We start from the raw sequence: 22,425 nt of genomic DNA on the forward strand, positions 1-22,425 counted from the left end.
GTTTTGGCAAAGTATGAACAAATTCTATCATTTTTATTTTAGACTCCCATACCACCTTAAAGATAAAGAGAAGTGATTTATTTTACTATAAAGTTAAAAAATGTTACTTGCAAGGTAAATTGTCTCAAACTGTCGTGTTTTTAGAAATAAAATGATCATTGAACATCGATCGTTAAATTCCGTTCGTCGGTACGGAATTGCTGAAGCTTCTATATAATGTCACTAGTTGATCATTTCAATGGTCTTAACTTTAAAAAACATGCAAAGTTTCCATTATATCTACCTGCCAGAGATAGGTTTTAACAATAATAAACACGGAAGCGTAATGTAAAACTACGGAAACTTGTCAGCTGTTCATTAACATATTGTTGTTTTAAAAAGTTGTATACCAAATATGATCAAATATCTTAACCATATTCGCTTTTATTAATTCTGAATGAACATGTTCTCTGCAAATAACAAAAGGGTGACTTCTAAGCAAAGGCAGATGATGAAAGTAGAAGTTTTTTTCTCTCAGCCTAATGACTTCTAATGAAAAGGGGAATACACCTTCCTCTTCACTGTCAGTATAAGCAGATGTCATTGCTTCTCCTAATCCCAACCTAGCTAAAGTTTTAGCAAGTGATAACAGCAAGCACCATGTTTCTGGTTTCAATGACAAGTGGCTGACTGAGTTTTCATGGCTTACAAATGTTAAAGTATAACCAAAAGTTATTGTGAGAGGGGGTTTTCAACCCTAAAGAGGATAAAGACAAAATTGAGGAACAGACTGTCCAACAAAATAACACTATCTTGAAACATTATCCCTAGAAGGAGCAGAGAGTACAGAGATGAATATTTATATTTTGACTTATAAATAACTTTTGTGTTTAAAATCAATTTATTTCATATATGTATATATATATTCTTGTAATTCATTATTAAATACTCTGCATTCTCAAACACATAACACAAAGCATTATAGTTCATATTGCATGTCATGGATTAATGACTGATTTCTTCAGATCACAAAAGTTCACTCTAAAAAAAAGAGTTACGCGCCCTTGAATTTTGCGCCTTAAAAAAATCCTGGGGAGAACACTGTTGTGAATCAAAAAGTTACCTAAACACATGTATTATGAACATGTAAAATTGAAAAGGTGTACAAGCCTTCAACATATTACAATTGCTATCTATATTAAGACATAAAAAGGGGGGGGAGGCATGGTATTTTAATCCTTTGGGCTTTAACGAATATTTGTAAAATAAATTAAAGATCATGTTGCATACATTAATGTGATACGAGGTTGCGGATATGTACCAATTTGAATTATATAAGACTGGTATATACAAGACTGGTATATAAAATGTTGTATTCTGACTGGTTCAAGACCTAGAAACGTTTCTGTATTCATTCATATTAGTACACAACTACATTTATTTAGTAAATAATCAAAACTACTTATTTTATATCCTATTGAACTTCAGAAAGTCTCTTTTGTATACTCAATAGATTTTTCCTTGAATTTGGTATTTAACATAACTAGCAAACAAGGTTTTTGTGTGTTTGTTTTGTAAACTTTTCATCTTAATTCTTAATAAAGTTTCATGTTTTGTTAATTTCAGTATTCCAACCATAGAAATATTGCTACATATTACGGGGCATTTATAAAGAAAAGTCCTCCAGGCAAAGACGACCAGTTATGGGTAAGAGTATTTGGATTTGAAAATCTACCAAAAAAAAGCTCATCAAACAAAATATGACCATTAGCGAGTCATGGATATCAGACATTCACAGAAAACAGTAGTATTTCAAAGAAAATTCTAGCCCATTTTTAAAGATGACCAACTGAGGGTCAAATCTAGTTTTATATTATAAGGAATTTACAACAAGAAAGCAAACGTGCAAGCTAAGGTCATAAGATATGTTGTCACCTGAAATTGTACTTCATAAAACAATGGAATCCAGCTAATTTACATAGTGTAACAACATATTTGAGATATAAATTTATTACAACAGCCTGCTCATTTTAAAATAAAAGACATAATTCTGATATGTTTGTTAAGTCACTCATTTCTTTCTGTCTTGTTATGTATTTCCCACACATATAGATAAATGTTTTCTATTCAAGCTGGTAATGGAGTTTTGTGGAGCAGGATCAGTAACAGATTTAGTAAAAGGTAACTGTTTATTTTTCTGTGGTTTTCTACTTTAAGTTTTTGGTTGTTTTCACTATAAGTTACAAGTTTGATATTAATTAATGCATGTTATTATACCTTACATATATTTCAAACAATTCTATTGGGTGAAACGTTATCACGTGACATGGAATAATTCAGTTAATTTTCATTCAATTGCAAGGAAGGACGAATAACCCTAAAAATTTACACCAGCGGTGAATAACCCTATTATTCACCGGTGAATAACCTTTTCAGTTTGTTTATTTGTACATGAGTTACCTCCCTTGAAAATGATGTCACAGACGTAAATAAACAAAATGGCAGCGTTCATGTTACACTGGAAGCCCATCGAGAGACGAGGAAATAAGACATTGGACATGAATAGAGCTGAAAGTGCCAGAAGCCGATGATATCTCTTATAAACGGTCAGGGCCATCAATATTTTACAAAAAGATTCTACTTTTGTTGTAAATTCGAGTAATTTGAACACAAAAATTTATTTTCAAACGTCAGTCTGTGTGTTATGTTAAAAATATAGACTATACAGTGTAAGTGTTCGAAATGCCCTTCCACTGTTAGTTCGGTATAATAAAACAATTGTGGTCCGTTGAAAAGGTGAATATCCAAAATTGTCAACCCTTAAAAGTTATTTCACTTCGGGCTGCACCCTCAATGAAATAACCTTCTCGTGTTGACAATTTTGGATATTCACCTTTTCAACGGGCGCCCGAAGTGAAATAACTTTTAAGGGTTGACAATTTTGGATATTCACCTTTTCAACGGGCCATAATTGTATATTGTAAATGTTTGGTATAAAATATTACTGTCTCAGAAATCTATTATGCTTTATAGTGATGTTATACCACTTGAATCAGTTATTTGTTTGATTAGCATATTGATGTCTTCTTGACCTACATTTCATGCTTGATTAGCATATTGATATCTTCTTGACCTACATTTCATGCTTGATTAGCATATTGATGTCTTCTTGACCTACATTTCATGCTTGATTAGCATATTGATGTCTTCTTGACCTACATTTCATGCTTGATTAGCATATTGATGTCTTCTTGACCTACATTTCATGCTTGATTAGCATATTGATGTCTTCTTGACCTACATTTCATGCTTGATTAGCATATTGATGTCTTCTTGACCTACATTTCATGCTTGATTAGCATATTGATATCTTCTTGACCAACATTTCATGCTTGATTAGCATATTGATGTCTTCTTGACCTACATTTCATGCTTGATTAGCATATTGATGTCTTCTTGACCTACATTTCATGCTTGATAAACTGTGGATTATTTGTGTTGTTACTGTGTGAAACCAAAAGGGGAAAAAAATGGTTACCCTTCTACATAGACCAGCTCCTTTTGATACATGTCACCATAAGACACATTTTACACTAAGGAAATTAAACGAATTGATATGTGTCTCATATCTCATAAACTCATTGACTTATAAACAGTTACACTTTCTACCTCTCCTGTCTTGGATCAATAAAAACAACTTTCTAAAATTTGTCTGGAGTAATAAAAAGCTCAACAGGATGTGTAAAATAATTTGTATGCCCTCTGGTTTATGAGGGGGGATAAAGTTTTACTCATGTCTGTCTGTACAAACATCCCAAAATTGGTTTCTGTTCTCTTACTTTAGTTTGTCTCAACCAAATGTTATGAAACTTATACACAATGATTATTATCACAATACACAGATCAGGTTCCAATATTGGTGATGTCACTTTTACAGTACTGGAGTAATCCTCCTTACAAATGGAAAAATGGAAAAACCGATTTTTTGTGTGTCCATTCTCTTACTTAATTTGCCTCAACAAAATGTTATGAAACTTATTCACAATGCTTTTTACAATAAAATGTAGATCAAGTATAAAGTGACACCTTCCCCATGTCTGGTGTTTCTTTTTATAAATAAAGATAGAAAAGATTTCATGTACTTGATGAAGTAATAGAGATTGAAGTATTTTTGTTTAATATTTCAGCAACAAAGGGTAACACATTAAGAGAAGAATGGATCGCTTATGTTGCAAGGGAAATACTCAGGGTAGGTCAAATTATTTGTTTTGAGTAAGAGACCATATTTTGGTCAGTCTTTACTGTATCGATTAGATTTGTTTGCAGACCTGCCAACTTTCCAGCATTATGTGGGATATTCCCTTTGAGAGTTGTTAACCTACAAATGTATGCATTAGGTCCTCTTGTGCTTAAATTCCCCAATGAAGAATTAAAGAGTTTGCAGATATGTGTATGTACAAGATTATGAGAAAGGTTAATAATGAAAATTGCCAAAAACAGAAATTTTTAAAGTCATCAAAAAAATGCCGAATAAACTGGTTTCTAAACAGCACACATTCTCTTCAAAAGAAATAAGTAGAATGCGTTTTAATTTCAAAGCAGAATGTGTTTAAATGTTTACAGATGATTTTACTTTTATTGCTATTGTAGTTGATATTATTAGCTCACCTAGCCCTTAGGGCCAAGTTAGCTTTTCTCATTACTTGGCGTCCGGTGTCGTCTGTTAACTTTTACAAAAATCTTCTTCTTTGAAACTACCAAGATGGCCGCCATGTCTAAACACTGGGATAAAATGTAGATTTTGGCCTATAACTCTGAAACCAAAGCATTTAAAGCAAATCTGACAATGGGTAAAATTGTTTATCAATTCAAGATCTATTTGCCCTGAAATTTTCAGATAAATCGGATAACCAGAAGTTGAGTTACTACCCCTGAATTGGTAATTTTAAGGAAATTTTGCCATTTTTGGTTATTATCTTGAATAATATTATAGATAGAGATAAACTGTAAACCACAATTATAATGTTCAGCAAAGTAAGATCTACAAATAAGTCAACATGACCAAAATGGTCAGTTGACCCCTTAAGGAGTTATTGCCCTTTATAGTCAATTTTACCAATTTGTCTTAAATTTTTGTAATCTCTTACAAAAATCTTCTCTGAAACTACTGGACCAAATTGAACCAAACTTGGCCACAATCATCATTGGGGTATCTAGTTTAAAAAATGTGTCCGTTAACCCTGCCAACAAACCAAGATGGCTAACAATAGAACATAGGGGGTAAAATATAGATTTTGGCTTATAACTCTGAATCCAAAGCATTTAGAGCAAATCTGACTGGTGGCAAAATTTTTTATCAGATTTAGATATATCTGCCCTGAAATTTTCAGACAAATCTGACACTCAGTTGTTGGGTTGCTGCCTCTGAGCTAGTAATTTTATGGAAATTTTGCAGTTTTATCTTAGATATTATTATAGTTTCTAATAATATCTTTTACTATAAATTATGATTTTCACCTTATTTTACATGATTTCCAAAGCATCAGTAAATACAGGTGAGCGACACACGCTCTTTAGAGCCTCTAGTCTTATGTTATGATTTTTGTCTTTTTGTTTGTTTGTATGAAGCAGTTATGATTGTCTGTGTTAGTCAATTAGTATTTCAATTAGAGCACTTGCTCAATTTGATCAAATTAATGAACCCATGAAAAGGTTGTGTATACTTTGCATATAATCTGCTAAAACAATGATAACTTTTGTTTGTTATTTTCAATGCTTCAGGGTTTAGCACATCTTCACCAGAACAAAGTGATCCATCGTGATATTAAAGGACAGAATGTCTTGTTAACAGATAATGCTGAAGTCAAACTAGGTAAGAAATATGCTCTATCTGATTTGATTAACACTAGTGGAAGACTAGGTTTCAGACTCTGTTTTTGTCACTAGTCTTTCTTATAAAATAATATCCAGTTTCTTAATTGCTATACGTCTGGATTTGTTATGTTCAGTTTCGTCATTTAAACTTGCTTTGATATATAAAGCTTTGAAAGTTAATTCTTATCATATTTTTCTACACATATAAAATTAAAAATGAGTTGGCAATCTGTACCCATTCATATTCATTAAGTATATATAAACATTATGATGTATGACGGTATTAACCAATGAGGTAGCAACCCAAAAACAGATATAAACAAGATCTTAGAGACACCATTCATTTAAAAACCAAACTTTAAAGTAACCAACAATAATTCATTTACCAACCAATAGTAAAGCTCTGGTTTATGCTGGGGATAATCATAGCTTTTCATAGACACTAGATACTAAAAATACATGAAACTGAAAAACTACCAACAGTGATACAGGAGAAGATATTCCAAAGTTTTGTAAAACTGATGTGGTAAAATTGAGAATGGGAACAGGGAATATGTTCCTCAGCTTGCCCCTGTATACTAGTTGAGTGATAATGAACGACATACTAAACTCTGAAATATATAAAGAAACTAAAATTGTCCATATTTCATAATATTTGTTATCGCACAGGCTAATCAATAAGTGGTTATCTGTGTTAACAATAGAATTATAATTTTATAATAAATGTTGTTGATTTCAGTTGATTTTGGTGTAAGTGCTCAACTTGATAAAACCATTGGTAGAAGGAACACATTTATTGGAACCCCGTACTGGTAAGACCTTATTACATAATAATTATTTTGTGAATAATGTAAATTTTGTAAGAACAAATTGTCAAGATTGTCTTGAACATTCATGAAAAAATGAAAACAACTGAACTGGTTAAATGATCTAAAACATTGTGGACAAAATTATTTACACAGAAGTATGACATTAAATGGCCCACCATGTCAAAGTCTCACATTGTTCAAAAACAAATTTTTAATCACCTGAAACAATATATATGTAATTGTTTCATCTACATATCATAAATCAAATTACTTTGAAACTGATTGACCAATTATTATTTGGATTTTCTTAAAAGTGTTTATTTCAAGGATGTCTCTAAAAGGAAACCATTATTTGAATTTTCTTCAACATTTAATTGTTTGTTTATAGGATGGCTCTAAACGGAAACCATTATTTGAATTTTCTTTGTAGGTAAAGGAAACCGTTATTTGAATTTTCTTTAAGCATTTATTTGTTTATTTGTAGGATGGCTCTAAAAGGAAACCATTATTTGAATTTTCTTTGTAGGATGGCTCTAAAAGGAAACCATTATTTGAATTTTCTTTAAGCATTTATTTGTAGGATGGCTCTAAAAGGAAACCATTATTTGAATTTTCTTTGTAGGATGGCTCTAAAAGGAAACCATTATTTGAATTTTCTTTGTAGGATGGCTCTAAAAGGAAACCATTATTTGAATTTTCTTTTTAAAATTTTATAGTTTTTTTGTAGGATGGCTCTAAAAGGAAACCATTATTAGAATTTTCTTTAAAATTTTATTGTTTATTTGTAGGATGGCTCCAGAAGTGATAGCCTGTGATGAGAATTCAGAAGCTACTTATGACAATAGGGTTTGTATTCTTTATCGTAGATTGTCCATTACCTTAGTTATAACTGTATTTACTTTTTCATTAATCTGTAATATATTATCTTGTGTTTTTCAAAACCAGTGTTTTAGTATTTAAATATTAAATTAGCAAAGCATTCTGAAAACAAAATTCTGCAGCAAAGTAGACCAAATTAAAATGCTTTCACATGTATGGATCACTAAAAAATATGGAGATTTTAAATGATAGCCAATGAGATGGCCAATGAGACTACTATCCACAAGAGACTAAAGGAGCTGAACAGACTACAACGATTAGCAAAATCCATACTACATAGTTCAGTTTAAAAGCTCCTTTGAAATTGAGAAACAAGTCCAAAAAGAGGACCATTTACACTTGTTTTCTTATGATTGGAAGGTTTCAAATTTGGAATGAGCCAAAATATTTCTACTGTATACAATTTGTGTAATGATACTTGCTATTTGTAATGAACGTATAAAACTCAATCCACCTGACTTAATGTTTATATTTTGACAGAGTGATTTATGGTCATTAGGGATTACTGCAATAGAAATGGCTGAAGGCAAGCCACGTAAGTAGACAACATAAATCTCGGGTTATAAAGGAAAGCTATATACGTCTGTATTGTTATCATCCTTTCAATATATAAAACACTTTTTCAAAATATTAAAAAAAAAAAGAGTTTTTATGCCCAATTTATAGGCATTATGTTTTTTTGTCTGTGCTTTAGTTTGTTCATTTGTTTGTCCGTCTGTCCCATATCAGGTTAAAGTTTTTGTCTATGGAGATTTTAAGAGGTTAAGCCTGATAAAAAGATAATTTGTATGAAGTAAATCTAACATAGTCTTGTTATTTCATCTGAAAAAAATCGGAGATTTTCATTTGCATTAAAATTAATTTGATTTTTTTGAAATTTTTTCCATCATCCACAAAATAGTATGAACAAATATTAAACGAATTAAATTATTGATATTGTTTTTTTACAGCACTCTGTGATATGCATCCAATGCGAGCCTTATTTTTAATTCCCAGAAACCCCCCTCCAAGATTAAAATCCTCTAAGTGGTAAGTGGTTAAACATTGTAATGATCTGCATTAACCCTTAAACTGATAGCTGCCCTGACAGAAGCAAGTCTGTGACAATGGCTTCCCTTGCTATTGTGACACAAGTGAGAGTTCTTCTTATTAAATATCAATTAACAAGTTGTCTCTAGTTATTTATTTATTTATTTAATTCACTTACACCGTAGACACAGTTTTATTGATGTTTTGAAGAAAATCATTAAAATGAAAAATGTCTATTTTTTTGCGTTTAATCGTAAGAAATTACTGAAATTCGACTTTTTGACCGAAACTTATAATTTTCTAACCCAAAATTGCAAAAGAATGAAAATTTTAACAAGGTTGTAGGAATTGTTTACACTGAATGATGTCCATTCCTAGTATTTTGTACATAAAATAGCATGCCAACAGTTTTAAATATTATAATGAGATATCATTCTCTCTTGAAAGCAATTTATATCTTGGAAACTTTTATATTGGCTCCTTATATTTAAGAAATATTATCACATTTAACTTCTGATTTTCATCTTATATTTAAGTTTTTCGTAAGTTTTATCACATTAAACATTTGATTTTGAAATCAATCTTTAGCATTCTTACTTTTCAGGTCATCAAGATTTCAGAATTTCGTAGAAACTTGTTTAATAAAAGATTACACACAGAGGCCAAATACAGAAAACCTGCTAAAACATCCATACATTAAAGATCAACCGACAGAGAGACAAGTCAGGATACAACTTAAAGATCATATAGATAGACATAAAAAGAATAGAAGGAGTAAGTCAGAAAAAAGATCAGATCATTCAGATAAAATGATAGAACAAGTAACTGAAAACACACAATAACAACCGATTCCATTTTTTTTTTCATGATTCAGTTTATTAAAATATTTCTTTAAATATTGTTAACAAAAATTGTATTTATACAAATTAACAATAACGGCCTGATTCACAAAGATGAAAAAAAAAACAGTCAGAAGAAAATCCTTAATATTTTTTTCAAAGGCATGCAATCCAAGGGAGATAATTGAACTGAAGTATATTGGAAATCAACCAATTTTTGCTTGATTTTGTTTTGAAGTAAAAAAAAATAAAAACAGCTACCACAAATTTCTGTTAATATTCCAAAATCCATTAATTTGATTATACTCCCAAGTGTTATATCAATTCCTACATATGAATAGGTCTTTTGGGAGTCAACAATTAAAAAAAAACTGAAACAAATTGAGATTTGTATAAGAAGTTGATTATTTATTTTATTTCCATTGTTATTTACAGCTGATGACCATGATACAGAATATGAGTACGAGGGAAGTGATAATGAAGAAGAGGAAGACAATACCACACCTGGGGAACCAAGGTAACGTTATAAACAAATATAGGGAGGGTTTAAGCTAGGATATTGGGGGTTAAGTCACTTTTGTGCGCTATGAAAATCAACCATTTTTTGTGTAATAGCAAGGGACAAAGGATGTAATTTTTGTAACTAGCTTCATTTTCGACTTTGTAAAATTTTGAAGGACTTTAGGCTTGATTCACAAACAGTATTGTATGATTGGACTGTATTAGCCTTTATTATGAAAGATTCTGACATGGGATATGGAAACTTTGTTTACAATTTCTCTTCAGTTAGTTGCTGATCGACAAATGTTGGATTCATTTTTATGCAGTTAAGCTGCATTATGCGAGCACCCTAGATTTGTGTTCTACCCAATAAATGCTGAAATACTTGCCATTGTCATTATCTAGCTTGCTACTATGTTATATATAACTAATTGAACACTTTTTTAATACTTTTTATTCTGGATTACAAAAAATATGACCAGAAAAACCTTAAATGATCGTCGATTTATCCAAAAGTTTTGAAGTTACACATAGGAAGTAGTGCTTATTAAGAATCCTTGTGTAGTTCTTTATGACTTGTGCTTTTGGCCAAGATGTCAAAGAACAATTGTATGAAATATTTAATCGCCGAAAATCTCTTAAGACAAGCAGTTTAGATTTCCCAAATGGCAAAAGTCGTAGGAATATTGTTTGTCATCAATACGTAGTACAACTACGTCAGTAGTCTATTATATAATAAGTTCAACTGTTCATGGTTGGCGGCAATTTCAAATTAGAAAAAGAAATTTTCGTATCTTTTCAATTTGGAGGCAGGTGTGCAAATTAGCGGTGGTCCGAGGTCCGCGACCTTCCACTTTTGCAAGCGGAATTTCGACTAGGATAGTTGCTTTCTAGCTACGCCCGACGTAGTCACCTTCCACTTGAAAGAAAATAAGAATTAACTTTGCAAACCTTTTCACCATGTTCACCAGTCTCCAATTGAACGAGCTAAAAACTTATTTTTATCATTATTATTCATGACAGCGATGTTCATTTGTTCAACCGCTAGCTTTATACAGAAATCGCCGACAAATATTGTATAAATTCGAGTAAAATCGTATCTGATTGACAAAAACAACATTGTAAATACATAACAATGGCGGCCGTGAAGACAAAATTTTACAATATCGGATCCGATTCCGGAAGCGGATAAGGGTAATTCCTGGTTTGGCGATCAATTACAACATAAATCCAAACAGGTGAAAAAATACATCTATGCCTGGTAAATGAATATAAACACTAGAATTGTAAACCAAAAGATATATGTAAAAGAAAGAAAAAGCAGAAAAATATTTTATACAGAAACTCAAAATTCTTTTTGACACATTTTAATTTAAAAATCCAATACAACGTGACAGCTGGGAATAGTATATCTAAGAATATACATGTTCATGTTCACAGTCTAAATCAGTCATAAATGATGATAATGCATGTGAGATGCTTTTAAAGTGTAAACATATTACTGCAATTTTGAAGGGTTGTTTTTTTATCTCAATTTTGAAGGGTCAATTAAAGTAGCTGAAAGTTTCTTTCTTTATTTTCACAAGTAATGCAACTATATTATATATACCTGAATGTAAGTAAATCAGAAGATATATAGGTGGCATCCTTTGGGCCACTCTACCCCCTCCTGTTTAATAACTTGGAAACGGTCGAGCTCCCCACCCCTAAACCATATGAGGGGCAGATCCAGGATTTTAGGTTAGGAGGGGTGCAAACATAAATTTTCTCCGAGCAGAGCAAGGCTAAAAAAAATTGAGGTAAAATTATCGGAATATTCTTTATTAAGCTGAGAACAACCCATGCTTTGCAAATTTAAGGGCGGTGCACGCCCGCCCCCCTTCGACTGAATCGCCCCTGCATATATTCAAGTATAGGACAATATAATAAATAAAATGAAATATAGGGGGAGTCCCTGGAGTTAATACCCCACCCCCTCCTGTTTGATAACTTGGAAACGGTCGAGATCCACACCCCTTAACCATATATATTCATGTTTGTGACAATATAAAAAAAATCAATGAAATATAGAAAGAGTCGCTGGGGGTCACCCAACCCTCCTGTTTTAGAATTTAAAAATGGTCGAGATCCCCACCCCTAAACCATATATATTCATGTATGGGACAATATAACATCCCACCCCTTAACCATATATATTCATGTACGGGACAATATAACAATTCAAATGAAAGATAGGGGAGTCCTTTGGGTCACTGTACACCCTCCTGTTTGAGAACTTAGAAATAGTCAAGACCCTCACCCCTAAACCATATATACTCATGTATGGGACAATATAACAAATCAAATGAAATATAGGGGAAGTCCCTGTGGTCACCCCAACCCTCCTGTTTGAGAACTTGGAAACGGTCGAGATCCCCACACCAAAACAATATATATTCATATATGGGCCAATATAACTAATTAAATGAAATGTAGGGGAAGTCAATAGGGTCACCCTACCCCCAGTGGGGGATCCAGAAATTTTCACAAGTGGGGGCCCACTGACTGACCTAAGATCAAGATCCTCACATCCTCACCCCTAAACCATATATACTCATGTATGGGACAATATAACAAATCAAATGAAATATAGGGGGAGTCCCTGGGGTCACCCTACCCCTCCTGTTTGAGAACTTGGAAACCAATGAGATCCCCACCCCTAAACCATATATATTTATGTATGGGACAATATAACAAATAAAATGAAATTTAGGGGAAGTCCCTAGGGTCACCCTACCCCAAGTGGGGGATCCAGAAATTTTCATAAGTTGGGGCCCACTGACTGACCTTAGATGGGCCCGCTCCCAGATACGCTTCAGTGATTCCCTATATAAGCAACCAATTCTTTTCCCAAAAAGGAGGGGGCACCCCCCCTAAATCCTCTGCCTACCCCTACCTGTTTAAGAACTTGAAAACTGTTGAGATCACCACCCCTAAATTATATATATTCATATGTACGGGACAAAATAAGAAATCATTTACATTTACTATGGGCAAGTCGGTAAGACCTCACATTTGATCCCTGTTGTAGTGAACATTTTTCTGATTCGTGTCTCATAACTTTTGTATTATAGAACACAAATTCAGTTTTCTTTCCAGGGAAACTAGTCCATTCATACTATTACATGTTCATACTAAGTCAACTTGAACTTCTAGCATTCAAATAAAACCAAGGTTAACTACCAAGTAGAACAACTGCACTCATTGGGAACTTGTACCACTGCAGACTCACCATAAAAAAATATACATTGCTATATGCATTGCTTTTGAAACCTTGATAACATATAAATTATTTGCCTTAATAAATAAATCATTAGATAAACATAAATGTACTATATATGAATGTTTAATGTTGAGTCAAAATTGCCACAGCTTTCATAATTACGGTTGGCTTGGTTTTTGGTTAACTGCCTTCAGCGCTTACAGCGCTTTGATTTAAACGAGGAATCACAGCAGAAATTAAATTGCAATGATTATATCACTGCAGAATCATTATCCTTATAAAACATCTAAATCGATATTTGGAAATCATTTCTATTAGTTGAAACTATAAAATCTGTTTTGGAACGAGTATAACGACTGAAGGAGGTGGTTAACAAATCAAGAATAGATCACATTTACTGCTTTCTGTTTTAAAATGAAACTAAAATGGGAAGTGACACATGGATGATAAATTCAAAACGAGTCCGGATTCATCAGAAAATTATCATTTTTCGTTTAAATTCCTTTAGTAAGAAATATATATTTGTATCTCTCATTTAGTTGAGGGCTATTCCAGAAAAAATTGTATGGGGGGGGGGGGGGGGGGGGGGGGGGGGGGTTGGAAGGCAGTTTTTGTCAGCACCCGCCACCCAGGCAATTGTAATTGAGAATTATAGTGCATTATAGTGTGAAAAGTTGCTCTGATACCCATCACCCATGTATTATTAATACAATGTGCCTTCCAACGTTTTTAATCAGGGTCTATAAATAGTCATAGGAATACTTTAACGCATGCGTAGCAGACAAAACAGGAAGCACCTGTTAAACTCGTGAAAACTTTGAATAAAGTTCTATATTTTAAATGAAAATTGTTGAAAGTTTTTGATGAAAATTTATATCAATTATGACACAAATGCGTTCGAATGACGAATCTACGACAATCGATCTTTAAATTATGTAGTTTGAGAAATATTGAAATTCAAATGCGAATTGTTTGGGGGGGGGGGGGTATGACCCATCCAATGGCGATAACTGGATTAGTTATAATCACAACTTGTAATACCTTTTTAAAATTGATTTAAACACTTTTGTCAATGCGAAAATTCTTTCGTAAATTACAAAAGTGACAAGCGCTAGCAAAATCACTGATATAGGTCAAACACCACACCTGGGGAACCAAAATAACGTGATAAACAAATATAGGTCAAACAAGGTAACATGATTAAACAAATACAGGTCAACCACCACACCTGGGGAACCAAGGTAACATGATAAACAATATAGGTCAAACAAGGTAACATGATTAAACAAATACAGGTCAAACACCACACCTGGGGAACCAAGGTAACGTAATAAACAATATAGGTAAAACAAGGTAACATGATTAAACAAATACAGGTCAAACACCACACCTGGGGAACCAAGGTAACGTAATAAACAATATAGGTCAAACAAGGTAACAGGATAAAACAAATACAGGTCAACCACCACACCTGGTGAACCAAGGTAATGTTATCAACAAATATAGGTAAAACACCACACCTGGGGAACCAAAGTAACGTAATAAACAAATATAGGTAAAACAAGGTAATGTAATAAACAAAGATAAGCGAACCAAGTTCTTAAAAAGAACAAATAAAAGTCAATCAAGGTAACAATAAATTTCTAGAAGCAGAGAGGAAACATTCAGGTAGCGAAAATGATATTCACATAGTGGTGTACAAAGTTAAGCAGTTAATTTGGGATAATGTGATGCATGAGTAAAGCCTAGAGTTTCATTATTCAGATCAAATGTAAGTTCAATGAATACGTCCATAATTTTATTTATCAAACATTTATATTTTTATTTTCAGTTCAATATTACAAATACCAGGGGAATCCACATTAAAACGTAACTTCCAGCTTATACAACAGAGGGAGGGTCAACCTGGGGCCAAGCCCACAGCGCCACCACAACAGATTCACAATCAGCAACACAACAGAGGTCAAAGACCTCAGCAACAACAAGGTCATAACCATAGAGATCATGGTGGACATAGACCCCCCTCATCTCATCAGGGATGGCCAGTTTCTAGTCACTTCCAAGCTCAGCCAGTCCACCAACAACCACAACCACAGAAACAAGTCCCTAGACAGTCCCAGATTATAGGTACGTTAGATATTGACCATTGTTATGGTAAACTTCACAAAGCAATGGGGTCAGGCTAGCTGTTAGATAATTTCTGTATTAAGAATTAATTGGTACCAAGGTAGCTTTATTTGAATCATAGTTAGTAATTTATATATTTATGGTTAGGAGTTTTTACATTGTTTAATTCAGAAGATAGTTCCATTAGACCACTGGTTTCTTGTATTAAAAATCTGAATACATGTATATCTTCTGCAAGGATATTCTGTAGCCTAATTTATAAGTGATGCTAATTTGAAATTATTACCAGAGTGAAGTGTTTTACAAGTACTGAAACAACTAAATAAGGTAAACTTCCAATGTGACGACACGGAGTAGTCAATAAGTTTATCAACCATAATGTATTTGACAGAATTAAACTACTAGGAATAATATCATATCTGTAAACAGAAAACATGGCAGTTGAATTAATTATGACAACTTTATTTGTTCTTGTAAAGTTTCAGGACGTTTTATAGGTAATCTATAGTTAATCTTGTAACTAAATGAGTGATGCTTTCTAATCTTAACATCTTTCTAGAAAACTGTCACGACTTAAAAAGTCTTTTTTTTTTTTTTAAGATTTAAGCAACTTTTTTAGCATGTTGAATGTCTTAGTAATTATAGCATTATTCTACATAGCATTTCAATATGTATGACAGGTATGATATATATACAACACACACATACATAGGTTTGTTAAACAGCATGTACAATTTCCTTAAAATATTAACATGGAGACAGAAAGTACTTAAATGTTGTGAGGATGAACATGAAACTATTCATTGTATTTACGTGTCAAATTTTATTGTGAGCAAATTTTGATTGTATGTGTTTTATCCGTGCATTTTTATGTGTTTTTTCAGAGAAGTTGTGTGTGTTTTGACAGTGTGTTTTTTCTGTTTTATCCGTACATTTGTATGTGTTTAATCAGTGAGGTTGTATGTGTTTAATCAGTGAGGTTGTATGTGCTTTATCAGTGAGATATGTGTATGTGTTCTATCAGTGTGTAAGTAGGAGTTTAATGATTTTGTTTATATGTGTTTTATCATTGCCATTGTATGTGTTTTATCAGTTTGTTTATGTGTTTTATTAGTGCGTTTGTAGTTTTTGATTCAGTCAGTTTGTATGTGTTTTATCTGTGTGTTTGTATGAGTTTTATCTGTGTGTTTGTTTGGGATATAGAGTAACTATGGAAACCTGACTGGTGTGATCAGTCTTATGTTAATATTTGTTATGAGTTGGTTATATGGTATTTACTCTATTTTTAGTCTGTTTGTTTATGTCACCTCCTTAGTTGTGGTAATAAAAGTCAGATCTATAGGTCAGTTATGTGCTTCATAGTGATCAGGAATTATAATTCAATAGAGGTCCATGCTATACAAAATATGACAGATGGTATGCTGAAACTAATAACTTTATAATATCACTTGAAAAAAAAATCAAATTATATGTCAATTAGAAGTTGTATCAACCAGATGCAATTATGCTTCTTTAATAAAAGGATGATTAAAAAAAAATTCATGTATGTTATAGCTTCAATGCCAAACATCTTGCTTATACAAAATTTATGTGTGAATATTGGTGTTGTAACTAATGAATATAGGTTCAATCTCTACTAAGTACAATTAGATTGGAAGTTCAATATTGGTGAAAAACAATCATGACATTAAAACATTGGAAAATGATATTGCTGTAGAGATTGTCCTATGAGTGTTGATATTGCTTATTTATTCTTTGCTGTATTTATACCTTGTAGAAGAGGAAGAGGATCAGAATGAGGAACCAGATTCAGGTTACCTCCCTTTGACATTTATACCGAGTGCTTTTATTCATTTTTGCTGTGAAACACATTTATCAACTTTTCTTGAACTATTCCTTATAACATTAGTTTATATAAAGCCTATTTCATTTGAAAATGACCAGGAGTCTGACCATGAATGGCCTACCTCCATCTTGGCTCCAGATTTATAATCAATGAATACAATATATTATTATCTCCCATGATTTCAAATCTAAAACTTTTAAAATTCCTTGAAATCTTTATAAGGAATGGTTACTATTTGTTTTGTTTTCATTCAAAGCATGAAATTGAAAAGTTGATAGTGTGAACATTTACTCAGATACAAGCATATACAGAGAAAAGTTATTAGTAATAAAACAATATTTCACCAAATATATATTTCTCATCAGACATGTTAATAGTACAATAGTTACAAAATGTATCAAAGGTACCAGGCTTATAATTTGATACACCAGACACGTATTTAGTCTACATAAGACTCGTCAGTGAAAAACTGTAAGCCCAAACCATTAGGAAACACCTGACACGTATTTAGTCTACATAAGACTCGTCAGTGAAAAACTGTAAGCCCAAACCATTAGTGAACATAGTAATTAGGAGATCTACAGATATTAATCATTTTGAAGATTGATTGATGATTTATATTAGAATAGAAAGTAAAACCAATTGTGTTAAAGGAGACAGTATAAAGTCCAATTTGTTAACCCCTATAATTGGATAATCAGTAAAAGTATTCTAAATCTATCAATTAACATCCTACAAATGTTCTCATGTCAAATATATTTATTTGTATGGCTGTGATCCAGGGGATGAGGGTTATTTTATCCAGTCTGTCTGTCCTTATGATTGTCGGCCCCTGAAACGGTTTAAAGTTTGCACATGGTAGTTTACTATGAAGTTATGCTCAAATCAACTTAAACATTGGTAAACATGATTATTATGATGTGAACTTTTAAAATTGTATGCTAAATGAGGCTTTGAACCTGATTTCATGGAATATAGTTAGAACTGGCTCATTAATTCTGCCATAATTTGATGGATGCAGATTTCTATTTGATAGTTTTCTTTTTAATCAAAACTACAGATATTAATCAAACACTAATTAGAATGTGAAGAAATGATTAAATAAGTGGGTGGATGAGATCTACTACTTTCGTCACATATATAGACTTATCCCTTAAAATATGTCTATCTCATCTATTTCCTGGCACTATAAATAGTAACATGTCAAATATTAATCTGGAATATTTGTTACAATATAGTATATATTATATGCATGATGTGGTAGTAGATTAAAGCTATATAATATAATTTTGCATGGCCATATTGTATACTTGGAGAATTCTATAGTCTTCAATTAGCTGGACAACATTAAATGAACAGATATTTATGAATGTTTATACATTTTTATCCTTTGATATTAGATAAATTATGATATACCAGCCCATAATGTTGTAAAAGTAAAGTGTAAACTTGATGTGATATTGTTTGCATGACATATAAACCTAGACGCCTGAAGTAGGTCATATATATTTTGCAAAATTGAACATAGACGTACAAAAATATGTATATAATTGGAAACAACACATCATGATAATTGAGTATGTTGGTATTTTTTATATTTCAGAGCAGAGACCATTAAGTGCTGGTCATAAACCACAGGGTGACCCAAGGAACCAAATGAACAGGGGTCATAATAAAAAACCAGAGGTAAGTAGGTCTAAGTCACATTTGTTGGAGACATTTCCATAGGGGACAGATTGTGGAAACTTTTGGAACTGTAAAAGAAAAACAGTTCCTATGCTTTATTTTTGCCACATGTATGCTTTCATTCCAATATAGAAACTAGCATTAACTAAATTGATACATTGAATGGTGGGTCAGGTCATGAAGTTCAAACTGTGTGGTTATGTATGCAAAGTAAAATGCAATTTTATGTATGATGGCCTTAAAAAAATAGTGTTGTGTATATGTTGTGCTTTTACAACTCTATCCTAAGTTAGGAGAGGGTTGGGCACTTGATCCATTTTAGTGCCATTACATATTTTAAGTATAAATTTGCAGGTTTATGTCTAGTTTTGCTTCATGATTTAAGTTTTAATTCAATATACGAATACTGTAGATACTGTAAATTCATTATTGTGTGCATTTATTATTGTGATTTTGTCATTTTAGACTAAAATGCAATTTTAATGTTTGTGATATTGAGAAAAATCCTGTTAAATTTAGATTAAAAAAATTTGAAATGTGAGTTTAAATTGTTGAGATTATAATCCTTTCACATTTTTGGCATTGATATAAACATTGCAATAATTTCTGGAGTTACAGTACTATATTTATCTTAAGATATGTCATGTTTTATGTGAAATATTGTAGGATTTGGATGTGCTAGCTGCCCATTTGAATGAGTTAGGAGCTGCTGACAAACCAACCACGACAGTTCTTATTGAGGATGACAGGTCAGATGATGAGGAGGAAGAGGTGGTCAACCGTGACGGTACACTTTTAGCCTCTGAGCCTGCTCGTCCTTTGTAAGTATGCAATAGAGTTATTTAACAGTTGTCCTTCCTAAGACTTTTTGTCAAGGACAAACGTTCTAGATTTGGAAGACCATAGATAAACAGTTCTGGATATTTCCTAGGCAACAGAGTAAAGGGTCAAACAATTGAGATTCTAAAGACCATGGATAATCTGTTATGGGTATTTTCTTAAGACAACATAAATGATGATATCACATTCTTACTTGTCAATGATGAAGAACCACTTCAAAGTGAGAGAAAAATTGCTTTTGTTGATCATAAGGCTGTGTTCAAATAAATAAAGTAATCAGTTGTTCACTTTGACTTAGTCCATTTATTTATTATAAGTAAGGTATACATCTTATAAGTATATTTATAATAGGCACTATTTAGTTAGTATTAAAATTTCTCCCTATGATAATGACAAGATCAAACAATTTAAAAACAAAATACTTAAATGGTTCTTCTTCATCTAGAGAGTTGCTTGAAAATCTGCAATTAAAATAAAAGTACTTATAACTTACCAACCCACTAGTTTAGATCTGTCATACTCCTATATTATATATTGATGTTTAATTTCAGACCCCCTGGTAACTACAGCCAATGCACATTAGAAACACTTTCTTCCATGGTTGATGGTAGGTATTACATAAATCTTAGATCAATTGAAAAAGAAATACTATCAACTCTCTTAATCAACTTCAGAAGAAAAATAAATTCAAGCACTGAAATTAAATGACTTAAAAAATGTAAATCTTTAGACTTGGATATATATATATAGAATAAATGATCAAGAAGCACAAATGTAGATGTAAAACTTTAGGTGCAATATAAGAATATGTAAATCTGTATATACCACTTTATGTATGTGTCAATATTTGTTGATTGTAGACAACACATTACAATCTATGATTATACATGATGTAATAGTTGATGAGGGTGAGTATAGATACAACAAGCAGTAACACTGAATGGGCATTAACATCATATATGACACATTGTTAAAAAAAATAAAAAAATTCAGCTTATTCTAAAAATAAAATTTGTTTAGCATGTCAAATTCCATTCTGCATATGTTTGAATATAAAGGTAAAGCCAATGATACCAACACAATCAGTATGTAAGGTAGATTGACTAGACAGCTGCCATCTTAGATCTTCTTTGTAAAATTGGTGTTACCAAGCATTTATTGGGTCACTTTCATGTTCTAAAACGATTCAAAATGTAAAGTTTTTTTGTGCTTAGAAAAATTTATTAGCCATCGAAATTGTCCACATGTCTTAGTTATAGGAAAAAAATGATCTGAGTTGTAAAATTTAAAAGTCAATCCACCTTTACTGCAGGCATTAGTATATACCACAGACGTTAAACCTGTGGTCAGTCAAAAATGTTCTGTAACCTGCACATTCACACATAAACCTGGCTTGTTCACTGACATGTTACTATAGTATGGGAACATCAGTTTTACTGCTTATTGTATTGTGTGTGACACATTTTACAAGAATGTTGTATATAATTATGCCTTTTAATTTCAAACCAATATTTCTATATATTTTATTAGGATACCGTATCATTTTCTCAGTCATTACGTTAAGGTATTTGGATAAGATCAGATGAAGGAAAGGTTACCATGTTCGTCACATGTTAGCACCATTTATTGTTTGTTATATCTTCTATGATTTATTTCCTGCATGCTTATATTTAAATTATTTTACTGCTTAAGAAGGGGACATAACTATTGGAGAAAAATGGGACCAACAAAATATATTTTATTGCTCAAGAAAGGGACATAACTATTGGAGAAAAATGGGGCCAACATTCTGCAGGATTAAACAAAACCAAAAATTAAGCTAGTACAAATGTATTTACTAATATGAGTATGAAAATTACAATTAATTACATTTTTGACTGAGGGATAAAGCTGAGTTATAATAGTGATAAAATAAGAATAAGCATGGTGATCTATCAGCATTACAATATTTATTTTCTGTTGCTATTCTTTTTTCAAAATGTGAAAAAATTAATGTTTTATTCTCTACTGGGGTTTATAATATTTTTATTTTTACTGTTAATAATTTTGAAAAGCAGTCAAATAATAATATTGGTCTGTGTAGGAAAAATTGCTGCTAATAGTTAATGTCAATATATTTTGTTTCTTCATAATTTGCATGATCATATAATTATTTTAAAAGACAGTAGTTATAATACATAACTGATGTGTGTTTAATTATTAGACTTTATACTCAAACTCTAGAACCATTTTGATAACATTCTTATAGAGAAATAAATTGAGTGAACATTCATTATATTTGGGTTTTCTTTTTACAAAGGGATCCCTGGCTTTTGAAGGTTTTATAGTACATACCCTGAGTTAATGTTGTAAATCTGTACAATATTTTTATATTGGAATAGGGATCTTTTTTTCTGCTGTTTCACATCTTGTACAAAATGTGTTGTATTTTTTGTGTTATTTTGCATATTAAGGAAACATGATCACTTGCATAAAGGTTATAAGGTCATGTTCATTATGAGTTTGAAAAGCATAGCAGATTGTTTTGCACTTTATGTGATGAAGTGTTTATTATATACTTGCATATGTCTACATACTTATTATTAGCTCACATGCTTTAAGTAAGGTCAAGGGTTAGATATTGCCATCAGTAAGCATCTGTCATATGTCCATTTGTCTGTATGTCTCAATCAATGCTTAATGCAAAATCTTGGCATAGTTAGGCAGGCCTTATTTATAGTCCTTAGGATGGTAATTTTCAAACTTTTGAAGATC

The 22,425-nt window shown here is 31.9% G+C and overlaps 1 protein-coding gene across 29 annotated transcripts in view; it reads left to right on the forward strand.

Moving 5' to 3' along the window:
- The window catches only part of LOC139514726 (serine/threonine-protein kinase mig-15-like), a 92,474-nt gene that overhangs the window by 10,547 nt on the left and 59,502 nt on the right, over positions 1 to 22,425 (forward strand). For 11 of the 29 annotated variants that reach the window (XR_011662673.1, XR_011662675.1, XR_011662677.1 and 8 more), the window contains exons 5-19: positions 1,606 to 1,686; positions 2,112 to 2,160; positions 4,167 to 4,228; positions 5,761 to 5,851; positions 6,593 to 6,665; positions 7,451 to 7,508; positions 8,022 to 8,076; positions 8,492 to 8,570; positions 9,175 to 9,344; positions 9,845 to 9,926; positions 15,004 to 15,299; positions 15,779 to 15,796; positions 18,749 to 18,831; positions 19,498 to 19,652; positions 20,223 to 20,278. Coding sequence is in view for 19 of the 29 variants with exons in the window: in XM_071304348.1 (XP_071160449.1) it covers positions 1,606 to 1,686; positions 2,112 to 2,160; positions 4,167 to 4,228; positions 5,761 to 5,851; positions 6,593 to 6,665; positions 7,451 to 7,508; positions 8,022 to 8,076; positions 8,492 to 8,570; positions 9,175 to 9,344; positions 9,845 to 9,926; positions 15,004 to 15,299; positions 15,779 to 15,796; positions 18,749 to 18,831; positions 19,498 to 19,652; positions 20,223 to 20,278 (1,408 nt within the window). In the remaining 10 variants the exon portion in view is untranslated. Of the gene's footprint in view, positions 1 to 1,605; positions 1,687 to 2,111; positions 2,161 to 4,166; positions 4,229 to 5,760; positions 5,852 to 6,592; positions 6,666 to 7,450; positions 7,509 to 8,021; positions 8,077 to 8,491; positions 8,571 to 9,174; positions 9,345 to 9,844; positions 9,927 to 15,003; positions 15,300 to 15,778; positions 15,797 to 17,076; positions 17,113 to 18,748; positions 18,832 to 19,497; positions 19,653 to 20,222; positions 20,279 to 20,531; positions 20,580 to 22,425 lie in introns of all 29 variants that reach the window. The other 18 variants (XR_011662674.1, XR_011662676.1, XR_011662672.1 and 15 more) reach the window with 7 other exon arrangements.

The sequence above is a fragment of the Mytilus edulis genome, chromosome 3 (genome assembly GCF_963676685.1).
Source record: "Mytilus edulis chromosome 3, xbMytEdul2.2, whole genome shotgun sequence".
Taxonomy (NCBI): Eukaryota; Metazoa; Mollusca; class Bivalvia; order Mytilida; family Mytilidae; genus Mytilus; species Mytilus edulis.